The sequence below is a fragment of the Periophthalmus magnuspinnatus genome, chromosome 9 (assembly GCF_009829125.3).
Source record: "Periophthalmus magnuspinnatus isolate fPerMag1 chromosome 9, fPerMag1.2.pri, whole genome shotgun sequence".
NCBI classification, from domain to species: Eukaryota; Metazoa; Chordata; class Actinopteri; order Gobiiformes; family Gobiidae; genus Periophthalmus; species Periophthalmus magnuspinnatus.
In genome coordinates, this window is record NC_047134.1 from 3749403 (window position 1) to 3768062 (window position 18660).

General features: G+C 44.6%; 1 protein-coding gene across 1 annotated transcript; it reads left to right on the plus strand.

The window, feature by feature from the left end:
* Window positions 1-457: 457 nt before the first annotated feature.
* znf608 (zinc finger protein 608) lies at window positions 458-16938 on the plus strand. The gene is made up of 9 exons (XM_055223955.1): window positions 458-701; window positions 3200-3515; window positions 4709-4796; window positions 6747-8745; window positions 13757-14060; window positions 15175-15326; window positions 15791-15923; window positions 16075-16128; window positions 16880-16938. Exons 1-9 carry the CDS (start codon window positions 588-590, stop codon window positions 16897-16899), a joined length of 3180 nt encoding a protein of 1059 aa, XP_055079930.1. The 5' UTR covers window positions 458-587; the 3' UTR covers window positions 16900-16938.
* The last annotated feature ends 1722 nt before the right edge of the window (window positions 16939-18660 follow it).

Below are 18660 nucleotides of genomic sequence, written 5' to 3' on the forward strand. Positions count from 1 at the left end.
CACACACACACATGTCCTGTCCTTCCAGACGTTTTAACGTTTCTGTGGCTCTTCATGAGACTGGTCCATTTAAACTGCCTCATTCTGTCCTTGGTTAAGAGCCGTGTCTCACATGAACCCTTTCTAGTCATTCTTCAAAAGAGTTTACAGTACTCTGCGCATGCGCAGTAGGCCTGTCTCAGTGTGAATGGAGGAACCACAGCCGCGTCTCCAGCATCCGCGGCCCTGAGCGCGCCGCCCTGCCCGCATCCTCCTGTCCTCTCTCCTCCTCATCCCCCTCCTTTCTTCCTCCTCTCTCCTCCTCCCCCTCCTCTCTTCCAGCTCTCCTCCTCCTACTCTCACCCTCTCCTCCGCCCTAGGCACGGGGACACGCGCGGCACGCGGGCACAGGCGGAGGAGACATGCTTTGTGACGCCAAGGGCAAAGATGAGCGCAAAAACCGGAACGTTCTCCGCGCGTCGTGGAAACGCGAGCGGGACAGTGATGTGTGCGCTTCGTCTTCCGCCGCCTCCCCTCCGCGCGCCTTCCTCCCGCCGCTCAGCCCTCCGTCACCGCCTTGTACTGGACCCGCGCAGAGCCGCGGAACGATGGCCGACAACAACAACAACAACAACAGCGGCAGCGGCGCGAACAATGCCGCGAGCACCGCGCGGAGACAGCTCGACGACACCGCGGCAAAGAAGCACCGAGCCCCGGACAAGGTACGGCCGCTGTCCGCCTGTCATTGAGCCGAGGCCCGGAGCTTTGTCTGCCGCACGCGCACACGCGCACACGTACACGCGCACGCACTGATATGAGCGGGACAATAACACAATAACATAACGGGATGACACGGGCCAAAGCGGCTCTAAACGGGACATACTGTTTACTGCCCGGCTGTACCGGGCTGTGAGACCAGACGGGAACGGGCCTCACTGAAGCTTTGTGTGATTCCCTTGATGTAGGCCTAGTCCAGTCCTGGTCCAGTCCTGGTTTAGGCCTGGTCTGGTTCACTCCTGATCCTGGGTTGATCTCGGTTTAGACCTGGTTCAGACCTGGTTTAACCCTGGATCAGTCCTGGTTTAGTCCTGGTTCAGTCCTGGTTTAGTCCTTGTTCAGTCCTGGTTCAGTCCTGATTTGGTCCTGGTTCAGTCCTGGTTTAGTCCTGATTCGGTCCTGTTCAGTCCTGGTTTAGTCCTGATTCGGTCCTGGTTCAGTCCCGGTTCGGTCCTGGTGTAGTCCTGATTCAGACCTGGTTCAAACCTGATTTAGTCCTGGTTTGGTGCTGGTTTAATCCTGGTTCAGTCCTGGTACAGTCCTAGTTCAGTCCTGGTTCTGGGTGATTTGAGGTTTCAGTGATGTCATGTTTTTTGGTTCAGCTCTGGGCCTAATGTGGCAGAGTGGTAAGCCTGTCTCTTCCCTCTCACCAGGAGGCTGTGGGTTAGACTCCTGATCTCTCTGAGTTCGCGTGTCAGTATGAGCGTGCATGTGGGTGTTTTGAAGGGAGCGTGTCCTCAGTCTCTCCTTCCACAAACGTGTTAAACAATGTCTGTGTAGTGAAGGATGTCAGGATTAAACCAGGACTAAACCAGAACTGAATCAGGACTAAACCAGGACTGAACTAGGACTGAACCAGAGGATGTAGAGTCAAGGGACTGAAATCAGCACCTTCTTACACCTGGTTTAGTTGTGTCCTCATCACAAACAGACCTGGAGTTGTAGTTTGTTTCATTCACACATGTTTAACACACAAACCCTGCATATTTAGGCTGAGTTCTTCTCTCAAACTGAAAACACTCTGTTCCACCTTGTGATGTCATGTGGTAAAACAAGAAGTGCTCCATTGTGTTTATAAACTCCATTCACCTTCACTAGAATCATTAGGATCATTTCAACCCTGAAATGGCCAATCTCTACTGAACTAAAGGTAAAAGGAGCTGTTAACTAGAAACTACCACTTCATGACATCACAAGGTGGAACAGAGCATTTTGAGCTTTGGAGATGTTACAGACTAATAATAAAGAGTTACTCAAACATGTGGGAATGAAACAAAACACAACTCCAGGTCTGTTTTTGAGGAGGGAACAGCTTTATAACATGGTTTAAAGCTCACAAGAGTCAGTTTGTGTGATATAGGACCTTTAAATGGACAAAATTTATGGCTCTGACTTAAACTGTCCAAAACCTGAGGCAGGATCCTGGTCGGGTCAGGAGGAGAACTGGACCCTCAGATCTGGTTAGGATCCTGGTCAGGAGGAGAACTGGACCCTCAGATCTGGTTAGGATCCTGGTCAGGAGGAGAACTGGACCCTCAGATCTGGTTAGGATCCTGTGGACGATCAGTCTGGTCTGTGTGGGGTTTATTCAGAGGGTTAAACACACATTAAGCTGAGCACAGTGACTGTAATGAAATGTCCTCAATATCTAATATTTCATATGCCTCTATCCTCTCTTCCCTCTCTCCCGTCTTCTTCTTTCTTCCTTCTCCTCTCTTCCCCCTCACCTCTCTTCCCTATCCTTTCTTCCCTCTCGTCTTTCCTGTTCCTCCCTCTCCCTCCCCTTTTTCCTCTTCCCTTCTCTCCTCTCCTCTCTTCTTCCCTTTCTTCTCTTCCTTCTCCTCTTTCCTCTCTCCTCTGTTGCCTCTCATCTCTCTTCTTTCTTCCCTCTTCTCTTTCCATTCTTCTCTCTTCCCTCTTTCCTCTCTTTCCTTTCACCTCTCTTCTCTTGTCTTTCTTCCTGCTCTCCTCTCTTCCCTCTTCTCTTTCCACTCTTCCCTCTCCCCTCCCTTTCCTCTTCTCTCTTCCCTCTCTTCCTTCTCTCCTTTCTCCTCTCTTCCCTCTCTCCTCTTTTTTCATCCCTCTCTCCTCTCTTCCCTCCTCCCTCTCTTCCCTCTCTCTTCTTTCCACTCTTCTCTCTTCCCTCTCCCCTCTTTCCTCTCTTCCCTCTTTCTTATCTCCTATCTTCTCTCTTTCCTCTCTCCCCTCTCTCTTCTCTTCTCTCTCTTCTCTTCCCTCTCTGCTCTCTTCTGTCTCCTCTCTTCCCTTGTTCCTCTCCTCTCTCCTCTCTTCCCTCTCTTTTCTTTCCACTCTTCTCTCTTCCCTTTCCCCTCTTTCTTCTTCTCTCTTTCCTCTCTTCCCTCTTTCCTCTTTCTTATCTCCTATCTTCTCTCTTCCCTCTCTCTTCTCTTTTTTCTTCTCTCTCTCCTCTCGTCTCTCTCAGCTGGAGTCTCTGTTCCCTCTGCCTTCCTGCCCAGGCTCTGGCTGCTCTCCTCCAGGTCTCTCATCCTCTCTGCTCCCCTCTCTCTCCTCTTCTCTCTCCTGCTCTCTCTCCTCCTCTCTGAACCATAAGCCCCTCCTCTCCTCCGCTCTGCCCCCGCCCTCACACAGACCCGCCCTGCAGCAGGTACGTACCCGCTCTGTGGGCACAAACACCCAGGAGAGGGGCTGTGCAGACGGAGAGCTGCCCCAGAGAGGGCCCTGCCAGCCGGGCACCAGCGTCAACCTGGAGGGCATCGTGTGGCACGAGACCCAGGAAGGTGAGCAACCCACTCTGTGGAACACACACCCATACACACATATATACACACATATGCATACACATATATAACAGGTGTATATGACATGTGTATATGACAGGCGTATATAACAGGCATATATAACAGGTGTATATAACAGGTGTATATAACAGGCGTATATAACAGGTGTATATGACATGTGTATATGACAGGCGTATATGACAGGCGTATATGACAGGTGTATATAACAGGTGTATATAACAGGTGTATATAACAGGTGTATATAACAGGTGTATATGACAGGCGTATATGACATGTGTATATGACAGGCGTATATAACAGGTGTATATGACAGGCGTATATAGGCGTATATAACAGGTGTATATGACATGTGTATATCACAGGCGTATATAACAGGTGTATATGACAGGCGTATATAACAGGTGTATATGACATGTGTATATGACAGGCGTATATAACAGGCGTATATGACATGTGTATATGACAGGCGTATATAACAGGTGTATATGACAGGCGTATATAACAGGTGTATATGACAGGCGTATATAACAGGTGTATATGACATGTGTATATAACAGGCGTATATGACATGTGTATATGACAGGCGTATATAACAGGTGTATATGACAGGCGTATATAGGCGTATATAACAGGTGTATATGACAGGCGTATATAACAGGTGTATATGACAGGCGTATATGACAGGCGTATATGACAGGTGTATATGACAGGCGTATATGACAGGCGTATATAACAGGTGTATATGACAGGCGTATATAACAGGTGTATATAACAGGCGTATATGACAGGTGTATATAACAGGCGTATATGACAGGCGTATATAACAGGCGTATATGACAGGCGTATATAACAGGCGTATATGACAGGCGTATATAACAGGTGTATATGACAGGCGTATATAACAGGTGTATATGACAGGCGTATATAACAGGTGTATATGACAGGCGTATATAACAGGTGTATATGACAGGCGTATATGACAGGCGTATATTATAGGTGTATATGACAGGCGTATATAACAGGTGTATATGACAGGTGTATATAACAGGCATATAGGACAGGCGTATATAACAGGTGTATATAACAGGTGTATATAACAGGCATATAGGACAGGTGTATATGATAGGTGTATATGTAATGACAGGTGATGACAGGTGTATTATGATTGACAGGTGTGCTGGTGGTGAACGTGACCTGGAGGAAGAGGACGTACGTGGGGACACTGTTGGACTGCACCAAACACGACTGGGCTCCTCCCAGGTAAAGCTCCGCCCACTCACCTGTATCACTCACTTGTAAAGAGTAACCCCTAAAGCTCACCCGGAACATTCACCTGTCTCACCTGTACACAAGCAGCAGAGGGAACTACATAGACCATGATCCTTTGCACCATTTCATCATCGCACAAACATAGACTGTATAAAGAAGTGGATTAATCTGGAGCCCAGTTCCATATTTGGAATTCCAATCACAAGTATCATAGCAACCAAAGTACCAAGTGAGGCTGTTGAAGGTAGCGACTCTTCTCGTCCTATCCCTGAAAAAGGAGAGGGAGGGGGAGAGAGAGAAAAGGGGGAGGGAGAGGAAAAGGAGAGGGAGGGAGAGAGGGAGAGGAGGAGAGACAGAAAAGGGGGAGCGAGAGAAAAAGGAGAGGGAGGGAGAGAGGGGGAGGATAGGAGAAAAAAAAGGGGGATGAAGAGAAAGAGGAAAGAAAGGGGAGAGAGAGGAGAAAAGAAGAGAGAGGATGTGAGGGAGAAAGAGAAGATGAGGGAGAGAAGAGAATGGGAGCAGTAGAGGTGAAGAAGGGAGAAAGAAGGAGACAGAGAGAGGGCGAAAGGGGGGAAGGGAGGAGAGAGACAGAGAAAAGGGGAGGGAGAAAGAGCGAAGGAGAGAGGGAGAGAAATAAGAGGAGAGAAGGAGGAAAGAGACAAAGCCGAGAGGGAGAAAGGAGGAGAGAAATAAAGGGAGAGAGGAGACAGAAGGAGGTAGGTAGGTGTTTCTGTGGTGGATTTTGTTTCTTGTGATAAAGACTTTTGTGTCAGCAAAGTGAGTCAGATGCCCTCCCATCCTCCTGTGTCCCTGTAGTGTTAGACTGAGCTGGGGGCAGGTAAAATGTCTCTAGTTAATCTGCAGATGTTGTGGTGTGTCAGATGCCCTCCCAGATGTTGTGGTGTTATTGGGAGAATGGACCATGTTTCTAATTACGAAAAAAAAACAAAAAAAAAACACATTTGTGAATTTGACTTCTGATCAAACACCAGAGAATGAGACAAAACAGGAGTGAACTATTTACGTAAAAAAAAATCTCGAATTGTGATTGTGATTTCTGATTGTTTTAATACTAGGATTCTGTTCAAAGTTCACATCTTAAACACATCCTGAGCATAGAGTCTATACATAAGTGTACATAGCTCATGTGCGAGCGACTCTGGCTCCTATTCACTTTCTATTGAAAAACAGTGGTCCCTATCTCCATGATATGAACATTAATAACAGACCAATAAGTCGCCTTCTTTCCTCGAGGCTGCTCCTGTTGGCGTTAGCATCAGGTAGATTGACAGCGTAGATCCAGATTGGCTCTTTGGTTTCGCGCTCGGATTTCCAAATATGATCCCTGGCTCCGCTCTAACTGCTACTAGCATCAATGAGCTTTGTTTGGTTGCACCTGAACGCTATAGCTGACGTCACGCTCCCTCAGTCCATGGTCCAAAAGAACAGACAAAGAGACTGAAACTTGAGCTGACAAAGTAAAACAAGAATCACATTCAGAACATGTTTGTAGAGGGAGGGCATCTCACTCACACAGGAACCTTGCCGAACATGTTTGTATAGATCTAAAATACAGGGTTAGACATTTATATGCACAATACGACCCTACAGAGACACAGGGAGGGCATCTGTCACACAGGGAGGTTAGACATTTATATGCAGAATGAAACAGGAGATTTTTTTGCTTGTGGAGAAAATGATGGTACTTCTTAACTGCGTTCATTCAAATTGCAATTTCAATTTAGTTCCGATTAATCTTGCAATTTTCCTGTCAGGTGCCCTCCCATCCTCTTATATCCCCAGGTCAAATGTCTTTACAGATGTTGTTGTTGGATAAAAACAGTAGGAGAATGGACCTTGTCAATAATAGAAATGATGAGGGGAAAAAAAAATTAAAATAGCAGAAAACAATTGTGTAAACTTTCCTCTTGTGTGTTCCAGGTTCTGCGACTCGCCCTGCTCTGACCCTGAGTTGCCAGGAGGTCGCGGTCGAGGGAAGCGGCTGCGTTTGGCTCTGAGTGATCGCTCCTGCCTTGACTCTCCCGCCGCTAAAGTCCGTGCGCTAACGACGCCGCACAGGAGCAGAGGAGGCGCTACTAGCTCTCTCCACAAGGGGCGGCGTGGCAGCCTCAACCTCATCAACGCCAACGGACGCTCCTCCTTCTTCACCGTGGACGACGTGAAATCTCCCAACAGTTTGTCTGGGAAACGCAAGAACAAACCACCCGCGGATTTGGATCTGAGTCTGGTGGGAGCGGATGATATGAAAAACGGAAACGGGAAACGTATCCGGGCGAAGTCACGTAGTGCGCCGTCGACGCCTCAAGGGAAAAACGATCCTTCATTTATGGATCCAGGCGGAGGAGGCCTTCCCATTCTCATAGACTGTCCACACCCGAACTGCACCAAGAGATACAAACACATTAACGGTCTGCGCTACCACCAAACACATGCACATCTGGAGGCAGAGAAACCGGAGACGGCGGACGCGATGAAAGATCCAGAGAGCGAGGAGCGTTTGTCGGACTGCGAGGACGCGATCGGCAGCTACGAGATTTCAGAAACTTCAGCAAAGAAATCAACACCGTTGTATAAAGTTACAACAGTGGGGTCTCCGAAAAACAGGCGGCTTTTGCTGAGCACAGATCAGAATGCGAAAACGAGACGGACTTCTATTCTCAAAGACGGACTCATAGACGATTTGACAAACTTACCGATCATCTCGAACATGACAGTGGTGCTGGAGAACTGCATGGTGCCGGACAGGAATTCCACTGTGGAGATGCCGAAACTCGAAGCTGAAGGCTTGATAGATAAAAAGAGCAAAAAGGCAAATGGAAAAGTCGAAAAGATTTCCAAATCGAGAGTAAACCGTCCGATCGCTCCAGCACCTGCTCCTCCTAAACTCATTGCAATCCCAAACACGTCGTTCGCTCCAAACTCAAGTACAGAACCTACAGCAGGCCAACAGCAACCTCTGAGTTTAACGACCAAAAATATCCCGTTAAAACCGATTAAACCAAAACTAAGTCTTGTAGTAGAGCCGAGTTTAGTCAAAGCAACGCTTGTGGGGTGTAGCAAAGAGATGAAAAAGAAGGAAAAGAAGAGATTAAAAGATAAATTAGCTAAAGATGTTGCTAGCAGAGTGGCTAACGGTGAAAACTGTAAAATAGAAGAAAACGGAACTAAAATGGTGGCAAAAGAGATTTCGGGGAGTCTTTTGAAGGAGCACTTGAGCAAACAGGAAGTGCTAAATGGCATATCAGAGACACCGGAGAGCCGCATGGCGAGTATCCGAGCAGAGGCCGATAAAGTGTACACGTTCACGGACAACGCGCCGAGCCCTTCCATAGGCGGCTCCTCTCGTGTCGACGGGTGCAGCGTGGACAGTAAAAACAACAGTCCTGCGTATTCAGATATCTCGGATGCGGGGGAAGACGGAGCCTCCAAATCTGTATCGTCTGAGGTTAGCGCTAATTCAAAGAATCTGGTGAAAGATAACCCACAGTCCCCTTATTACCACGGATACGACCCCTACTACCTCCAGGGATATGCGGCACCCGAGAGACAGAGGAAGGAACGCAAAGAGGACGCGAAGGAGGATGAGAAAATCTCTGAGTTTTCTGAAAGTAAAAAATCAGATGGACAATCGCAGCTGCAGTTAGCCATGAGCCAAACAGCGCTAGCCCAGTCGCTTTACTACGGACAGTACTCACGAGGGATGTACATGGACCAGAAGCTAGTCCTGGGCTCCAAATGTTGTGATCCGAAGCCAAGGGGGAGAGACGCGGACGAGATGAGAGTCGGGAAAGACGGGAGTACCGTGAAAAGTCCCAAAGCGGCGCATTCGTACGTGGAGCTAAGCGCAGACAGGGGGCAGCAGAGGGACACTGACGAGCTCTCTCAAGCTGAGCTGGACTCTAGCGCCCCCTACACCACTGTAAGTTTCCCCCTCTGTCTCTAGAGCTAGCGCAGGTGCTAATACTGACTGTCAGAGGTGCTAATCGGACTGTCACTCCCTGATCTGCATCAGTGCTGTGATTGGTGCTTTCACGTCTGTGCTTCTATTGGCTCTGTGCACTACTCAGAGCAGCCGCCAGTGGAGTTGAGGGTAGATTTCACCGATAACATGTTAAACACTTTACAAATGTGAGGAAAACTTCACCGGAGGACTCTTCTGTGTTTACTAAGGTACACCTTTGTCTGTGAGTGCTAATGCTAATTTCTGTGCCTAATAAATATTTAAATAACACCACAGACTGAAATAATTTAAACCTACAAATAAATGCCTCATCTTTAACACAAATTAAATTTTGATGTTATGTTAGATTTAATGTTTTAATAAAAGCATTAGCGCGAGCATTAGGACCGACACACAAAGACATCCCATCCCTTTGTGTGTTGGACATCCCATCCCTTATAAACATATAAGTGTCCGGTGAAATCCTCCTCATTTGTAAAGTTTAACATGTGTCCTACAGCAGTATACTACAGCACATACAACAGTCTGTGTGAAACTATGATAACAGTAATTGAAATCTTTAACCGCTGCACATTTGTGGCAGACCAGGGAGTGACAGGGCTGTTCTGGTGCTAACGCCACTAACTCGCGGTGTTTTGAATGTTGTCACATGGGGTAGATTTAAAGGGACAGTCACCTCAGACTTTATAATGACATAATGTTTTGGTATTGTACAGGTTTAAAGGTGCTAATCATGTTTGTTCACTGTAAAAAGGCCAGGTCCAAACAGATAAAGCTATTATTAGTCAAACGTTCACATTCTGTGCATGACACAGTGGACTGTAAAATTATAGTTAATGTGCAGGTTTTTCTCTCCGGTTCTGAAATATCTGTGGCACTTGTTTTTGAAAAGGTCCAAAGCTGCAGTTTCATTTTTAAGCTCCTATATTCTGCATACAATTGATTTATAAATGACTTTTGGACAGGTTCATTTATATAAGGTGTTATTATTGCGTTAACAAAACAAAAAGAGTGAAGCAGATTGTTGCTGATGGAGGAACCATCACTGAACATGTATGAAACATGCACAGATGAAACGTGATATTAAATGTTGTTTTGAGGAAACCACATTATAACAGGGTTAATCCTTGTGACCTGTTGGGTCTTTGGGTCATTTTTCACTCTTAAATTGGCCATTTCTGCTGTGTTAAACTGGATGATAGTTGGTTATAAACCTTAGTTTCTAAAAATTTATATGAAATGCTGTATCGGCCGTTATTACAGGATGTACACATTTGTGACCCTCACGTTCTGTTGGTGCCCCGTTTACATCTTTTTTTTTTCGACGACTGTAAAAATATAGTAAATAATGTGTTTTTCCAACTTTTTTTTGCTTAAATTTGTTCATCCACTTTAGTTCTGGCCTAAAATATTCACATTGTTTGCATGATTTCATTTGAGATCAGAATAAATTGACGGTTTATGATATGTACGTTTATATATTTCCATTTGACATAAAAAAGACCTGATTTAAAGAGATATCGGTTCATTTTGTACATTTTGACAGATTTGAGTGGAACTTTATGATGTAAATATCTTTACCTGTGTGGACTTGGCCTGTATGTTGTGTTGAAGCTGCTAAAAGCCCTGCCATGTTTAAGCTAACGCGTTCACCTGTTTAACCCATCCGCCATCACCAGAACCTGTTTATGGATTTGTGTCTGAATCCAAAATGGCTGCTTCATCTGTACTTCCTCATCTCGCTCTCATCTTCATCATCGCGGCCGCTCCTCTAAGCATGTACCATCTGTGTACCGCTGCCACTGGACTCAAGTTATTTTGCACATTGTACCGTTGTATTGTAATTTTAGTGGTGCCAGTGTTTCTGTAAATGCCAAATCTGACCCGGTTTAAAGTGCATATGACAGGTTTTCATGTTTCTCTGATTCTGACTTGGTTTGGTGGATAGTATCTGTAGTAAATACTTACCATAGTGTCACATCAGTTAAGTGGCAGTTTGTGGAAGAAACATTTGACAAGAAAATCCAGAAAGAAAAAAATCCAGGAAGTATTTGAGAGTTTTAAAACAGGATGCCTCTGTCTATGTCCCCAACATGAAAAACTCCATCCAAAACACAGAGACAGCAAGGCATTTTTCTGACATTTTGCATTTAACTATATAAAGGTGTTGTCTTTTATTTTTATTTGTCTAATCACGACTATTGTGTAATTTAGATATGTTTTGGTCATTGTTTACATTATGGTTGCTAGGTAACAGTTATGGAAGTACCTCTACGTATGCTACATCTGCTGCCATGTCCAACCAGGAAGTAACATTATAAACCTCACCAAAATAAAAATAAAAAAATATATTAAAAAATGAGGCAAATTGTATTAAAATGTTCAATCTAATGATGTTAAGTGTGTTTTAGTGAGTGGAGTAGTCTAACCTGTCATATGCACTTTAAGGAATGACTTTTCTTTCTAATCCGACACAAACATGTGCTTGAGACACCAGCTTGTTTTACTGTTATTGGCTGTAGCTATTTTCCCAATATGGCAAAGTCGACATAAATAATATTAAAATCAAACAATCAAATAAAACACTCATGATGGAATCCACTCTTTTTTCCACCGCGGCAGGGGTGTAACGAAGTATTCACATTTGAGAGACTGAAATCTGAACTTTAAACTAATTCAACAACATGTTAGTAGAGTTTAAACTACAGGGTTAGCAGCTTTTACACAGAATGAGACCCCATGGAGACACAGAGAGGGCATCTGACACACTGGGACATTTCAGAACATCTTTGTAGAGGTCTAAACTAGAGGGTTAGCAACTTTTACACAGAATACTGCAATGTTCTTGATAGCTCCAAATAACACAAGATGTGCTTTATGTTTCCAACGAAATTGTAGTAGTTAGCCTGTGTAGATACATTGAAAAATTATTAAGAGGTTGATGTTCAACCATGGCCATGGGTCCAGGCTATAGGCTGTATATGGACAAAGCTAAACCACTAGCTGCTATGTTCCAAACAGGAAGTGAGCATGGGTGCGCATCCAACTCAGGTTATATGTAAACCCTGGCCCCTCTCTCTGTAACTACTGCTGTCAGACTCGTGATTTTCTGTTGGTTTTAACCCGCTCTACATGATCCTGGGGTTTTTATTTCACAATGTTTCCCAAAATCAAGATATGAACATTAAAAACAGACAAATCAGGCTCCTTCTTTCCCCGAGGTTATTCCCGCTAGCGTTAGCAACAGGTTTGATTGACAACTCACTGCTGGTTTAGCAAGAGGTGGGTGCTTAGCAGGAAAGGGGCGTTACCTTCAACAGCTTCACTCCAGATTGGCTCTATGGTTGCTCGTGGTCGAAATTCCAAAAAATGGAACTGCATTCCAGATTAGCCGCTATAACTACTAGCCTCGATGAGCTTCATTTGGAGCTGAACGCTGTGTCACACTCACTTAGTCCACTTCTTTATACAGTCTGTGGTCCAGGATGTAAAATGTCTCATTATGGGTCAAATAAAGGTGATTTTTGTCATTCAATTTTTCCAAATCCTCCAGCTATGAAACCTAACTTAAACAAAGTTACACCCCTGGTTGCGTCCCTGTACTTTTTACTGCTTCGTCTCTTTCTGGTGGTACATACTTAAGCTGTGTAATTTGTGTGAAACATTTTAAAATGGACGCCTCACCTGTTGCCACATCCTGCGCTCTGATTGGCTGTCTGCTGCTGTGGTGCGCTGTGATTGGCTGCTGCTGTCGTCATGCTCCATCCTCATGTCACCCAGATCCAAGATGGCTGTTCTCTGTGGCTCTGAGATGAAGAGTTTCCTGTCAGCGGTGGGAATTACGAATGAATATTATGTTATAAATGGAAAATACATTTGATTTGTACAGTCAAGGCCAGTCTCATTTCTACAGCACGCTAACAGCTTAATGCAATTCAGAGACCAAACAGACACATTACCTGAATCAGGTTTGGCGTTATCAACAGAATCAGAAGAGAAACACACAGTGGACCACGATTTACAGATGGATTATCACTGACAACATGTCAACGGCTTTATAAATGAAGTCAATATTTTTAGATGAATTTGCGCGATATATTTGTGAATTCAGAAACATGAGACTCCAATTTGTACCCCTCCTGCCTCTTGATGACATGTCCAATCACAAGTTGTGCAGAGGGAAGAGCTTGTGTTTTTCTCTCAGCTGGATTTAACCAAAGGTTGAATTTTTTGGCTTGTTCTGCTGTTGTGACACTTCGATCAATCAGATTTAAATAATCGTCATGGAGTTCTGCCTTGTCTCTCGAATCACGTGTGGTACATGTGAATCTGACTTTACAAAGGACACAGGACAAAGGTAGGTGTTTGTGTCTCAAAGCTAACGCTAACTTTGATTATTGCTATAATAATGATATTTTTTAATCACCACTGAGACATAACACCTGCCCTGTTGTCAGTGATATCCACTCACAACTTTTAAGAGAACCCCACAGAGACATGATGGGGATGGAGGAGACACATTTACAGCTGTAGTGACTCATAGAGCCATTAACAAAAGGATTTTGTTATTCTTGGGTTTCAGCTTGCTGTTTGTAGTAGAGATGCACCGATACCGATACTGGTATCAAATATCAGTCCAATACTGCACCTCATAATGTATGAACCCTCAGCCATATGAAGCTGTTCAGTAGTTCAGTCACATAACACAACTGAATCTCTTGTGCAATAAGTTTTTAAGGAAGTGAGAGCCATTCTCAGTCGCTACACTGGTATCGAGTTTCTGCAGATATTTAAAGTTGAAATATCAATATTAGTATCAGAACTACAAAAAGCTGGATCGGTGCGTCCCTAATTTGTAGGCGAGGTTTTGAGGACCATCAAAAGATATAACATTTTCCTCATTGTTGTAAAACCCATGGTTATATTAAACTAACTCCCACCGCTGAGGAAACTGTTTGTCTGAGTTTAGCCCTCAGACGGAGGCACGTGGAGGAGCTTTGTGCACAGCAAATACACTGAGGAGGAGCCAGGGGGCGCTCCGGAGCTCACATCCGGGGCCCAGGACCGAGAGGGGAAAATGGGTGAGGAACAGGACCACCAGGGGGCGCTGTGTGAGGACAGCCAAAGTGCGAGAGCGGCCGTATCTCCTCCATCACCACAGCCTTACACCCAGTACCACCCCCCCACATACCCGCCCTACCTGCCCAGCATCAGTGAGCCATCTGCAGGCAGCTACAGAGGCCTGTCCCCCACCCTGGTCCACTCCTACCCAGGTCAGAGACAAACTATTGATATTTTGCAGCTGATGTCATTAACATTCCCCCAGGGTGTGATGCTAACTGTAGGCTCTAGGTCTGAGGTTTTTTTAGACTTTAATCTGAGCTTTGTTTTGACACAATCTTACCATAAAGAACTGGCTTAGCTGAACTACAACAGGTGAGCTGATTTTTTTAAAGACTCTCACTCTCACCTTTTTGTTGAAAATTGAACTCCTAAATGTGCTGTTTGAATCTATTTTGTGTTTTTTCTTAATGTGTGCATTGTGTCACCAAGGTAACTGCTGAACATTCCGCCATAGACATACATATCAAACCCCCTCAGTATGAGTATCAATAGGCTGGGTTTACTTTCTAGAAACTGATGATGTCATAGTTTCAGATGGAGGGAAGGGACTTATATAACTCCATATAGCTCCATATAACTCTATGTAAGTCTATATAATGCCATATAACGCTATGGGAGATCCTCTGTTTTTAAATAAATCTCAAAATTGCGCTCCACAAATGTTGAACCTTCTCATAATTAGTTTGTAATCAGCTCCACAAACTCGTCATATTAATCTTCCGTCTTAAAGTCCTTTGACGACTCTCACGTCTTGGCCTTGAATAATAGCTCCACTTTATGAAGATATTGTAAAAAAAAATAAAAAAAAAAAAAAAAAAAAATCATGTGACTTTTGTTTATTTAAACTGACAGAGAAGAGGCTGAACTTTGTGCCAGTTTTTGTTTCATGTGGATAGGCCCAGTGATTACACAGATATTAACCATGCACCAGGTCATCTGCATCTGACAGTTACACAGAGAACTCCCTCTGAGGACCTGACCTCTGACCTCCAGCTCAGGTTAAACTAGAGGGATTCTACAGTGTGATGAGGACACGTGAACGCAGCCTATTCAGCTTAATTTATGTCTGATTTAGTCCTGTGTTAGTCCTGGTTTAGACTTGGTTTAGTCTAGGTAAAGACCGACTATAGCTCCAGTTGAATCCTGGTTTAGTAATGGTTAAATTGTTTTTTCCTGTTGGATTTAGTAAATAATACTTATAAGCTAATACGTTTTCCATATTCAAACTTGATGCGTTTCCTGTTCTACGTTCTGCACCTTTAGGTTTCCACTACCCTCTGTACGGAAAGACTGCAGGCCGAGAGGAGCAGGAGGGTGCAGTGACCAGAGGGGGCGCTGTCAGCAGTAAACACTCAGACTCTACAGGGTTAGAGCTGCTGCCTCAGACTCACCAGTGCCACGGGAAGTCTCCAGCGGTGAGTGTCCTGTCCCTGCTCCTGTCTGCTCCTGTCCTCTGTCCCTGCTTCTGTCCTCTGTCCCTGCTCCTGTCCTCTGTCCCTGTCCTCTGTCCCTGCTCCTGTCCTCTGTCCCTGTCCTCTGTCTCTGCTCCTGTCTGCTCCTGTCCTCTGTCCCTGCTTCTGTCCTCTGTCCCTGCTTCTGTCCTCTGTCCCTGCTTCTGTCCTCTGTCCCTGCTCCTGTCCTCTGTCCCTGCTTCTGTCCTCTGTCCCTGCTCCTGTCCTCTGTCCCTGCTCCTGTCCTCTGTCCCTGCTCCTGTCCTCTGTCCCTGCTCCTGTCTGCTCCTGTGCTCTGTCCCTGCTCCTGTCCTCTGTCGCTGCTTCTGTCTGCTCCTGTGATCTATCCCTGCTCCTGTCCTCTGTCCCTGCTCCTGTCCTCTGTACCTGTAGTCTTACCTGTAGATTACCTGTAGTCTTCTCTTCAGCCTGGGGAGAAGGGTTCTCCAGAGGCAGACTCGGACAGGACCCATGTGTCGTTTGGACGTCACCTCCACAGTCACCACTCTGCTCTGGGACTGAGCTACAGTCTGGTGCAGCCACAGTACGACCTGTACACAGGTGAGACCTACACAGGTGAGATCTACTGTGGTGAGACCTGTACCAGTTACTTCACACTGACTACAGATATATGTTACAGTACTGTAGTTGTACACACTTCACTGCTACTAACCCCTGTCTGTCTCTGTCTCTGTGTGTCTATGTATCTTAGGTCTGAGTTCTCGGTCGCTGGTGTCGGGTCAGCAGAGTTCTGGACACTCCTCTGGTACCACTCAGTTTGTGCTCTGTTTAATACACCTCCAACTGTTTAGGGTTCAGTCTGTGGTGCAGTCTAAGTTTCAGTTTATAGTTCAGTCTGTGGTTCAGTCTGTGGTTCAGTCTGTGGTTCAGTCTGTGGGTCAGTCTGTGGTTCAGTCTGTAGTTTTGTGGTTAGTCTGTGGTTCAGTCTGTGGTTCAGTCTGTGGTTCAGTCTGTGGTTCAGTCTGTAGTTTTGTGGTTAGTCTGTGGTTCAGTCTGTGGTTTAGTCTGTGAATCTGTCTGTGGTTTAGTCTGTGAATCTGTCTGTGGTTTAGTCTGTGAATCTGTCTGTGGTTCAGTCTGTAGTTTTGTGGTTCAGTCTGCAGTTCAGTGGTTCAGCCTGTAGTTCAGTTTGTGGTTCAGTCTGTGGTTCTATGGTTCACTCTGGTTCAGTTTGTGGTTCAGTCTGTGGTTCTATGGCTCAGTCTGTGGTTCTGTGGTTGTGTCTGTGGTTCAGCTCTTTATCCATACAAACTATTATGATTTTGTTTTGATAATGTCATTCTTTAGTAGTTGAGATTTTTAAATGTTGGTAACAATTAGGGCTTTAATTCCAATCAAATGTAACACACTTTGCATGGAAGCAACTGGTCACATCTTTTTATGAAACTATAAATCACAAATCTAATCACAATGTCGATATTTTTCCTGAAATCTTACAGCCATAGTGACAACACTAAAACAGTCATCCATTACTCCTGTTTTCTGTGTCTCCTCAGAGAGTGATGGAAAGAAGTGAGACTTCCCTCAACCTCGCTCCACCTCCTGCATCCTCCTGACCCTGTGTGGACTGACCACTCTAATAACTCCTGTTTATGAGACATCAAACCTCCTGCTCCTCCTCTGCTTTCAGGCCATAGACTGTGTAAATAGATGGACATAGCTAACCTGCTAGCCACTGCATTCCAAACAGAAAGTGAGCATATGCGCACTTCCAGCTCCACTGACTCCAATTCACTTTCTATTGAAAAATCCTGACCCTTGTCTCTGTAACTGCTGCTGTCAGACATGTCATTCTGACCTTAAAATGTTCGTATTGACCTGGGTTGTTATTTCACAAATCTAAAATCAAGATATGAACATTAATAATAACAACATTGCCCAATTTGAGTCATTTGCCCAACTTGCGTCAGTCATGCTAGCTGTTAGCTTGACCCTGTTTTCATTATTTTACTCCCAAAACAGTTAAAATGTTCGGTTAAACCTAAATTCTGCTTTGTTTAAGTTAAATAGAGTTTGCAAAGAAAGCTTCGTAAGATTTATTTTGATAGAAACATTGGTAAAATGGCTGTAAATACCAAACACATAAAATATTATTCTTACATCAGTTAGCCTAGACATTTCTCTACTCTCATCTGTTAGCTCAAGCTTTGTAGCAGTTAAATGTGCTGTTTACATGAACACTGGGCTTATATTTAACAGATTTAAAGAATAATAAAAATAGATTTGTATGTAGTTTGTCTGTGTGTCTTGCCGTAGTAAGTGTAAGTGTTATGTGCATATTCAATTTTTACGCAAATTTGCGTCTGACTCAAATTGGGGAATGACACGTTTTTTTTTCCTGGTTACTCCCACTAGTGTTAGCAACAACTTTGATTTATAGCATTGTTAAGCACCCGCTCCCTGATAAACCAGCAGCGTGGCCAGGAAGAGGCCTCATCTTCAGCAGCCTCACTCCAGATTGGCTATTTGGTTGCTATGATACTCACAGTCAGAATTCCAAATTCACCGCTATAACTGCTAACCTCAATGAGCTTCATTTGGAACCGAACATGGGTGACGTTACACTGACTTAGTCCACTTCTTTAAACAGTCTATGGTTCAGATTTTACTCCAGCTGAAGTCTCATTTTGTTTATAACCAAACCAGACCCCATCTCCACGACAACCTCAACAACAACCACTCAACCCTCAGCTCCTTCTGTAAAAACAATACAGCATGATCACGTGACATCAACACAAAGCAGAATCCCTCTATCTCTTACAGCGACAGGTCAGAGGTCAGATCCTCAGGGGAGGTTCTCTGTGTTACTGTCAGATGCAGATGACCTGGTTCATGGTTAATATCTGTGTAATCACTGGGCCTATCCACATGAAACAAAAACTGGCACAAAGTTCAGCTTTTTCTCTGTCCGTTTAAATAAATAAAAGTCATGTGACTTTTTTCCACTAATCCCCATAAAGTGGAGCCATTATTCAAGCCTAGGTCATCAAAGGACTTTAAGACAGAACATTAATATGACGAGTTTGTGAATCTGATTACAAACTAATAATGAGAAGGTTTGACATTTGAGGAGCACAAGTTGGAGAGTTATTTAAAACAGAGGATCTCCCATAGTGTTATACCGAGCTATATAGAGTTGCATAGTGTTATATAGAGTGATACAGATTTATATAGAGTTATATAGGCCCCGCCCCTGCATCTGAGATTATAACATCAGCAAATTCTAGAACATGAACGCAAACTATCCAAACCAGACTACAAGAGGATCCTAAACAGA

Excerpts from the sequence above, each read along its gene's own strand:
- znf608 (XM_055223955.1), top strand. The coding sequence starts at position 588 with ATGGCCGACAACAACAACAACAACAACAGCGGCAGCGGCGCGAACAAT. Across the intron at positions 14,061-15,174 it reads CCTGGTCCACTCCTACCCAG|GTTTCCACTACCCTCTGTAC; the intron begins GTCAGAGACAAA and ends CTGCACCTTTAG. Across the intron at positions 15,924-16,074 it reads ACAGTACGACCTGTACACAG|GTCTGAGTTCTCGGTCGCTG; the intron begins GTGAGACCTACA and ends TATGTATCTTAG.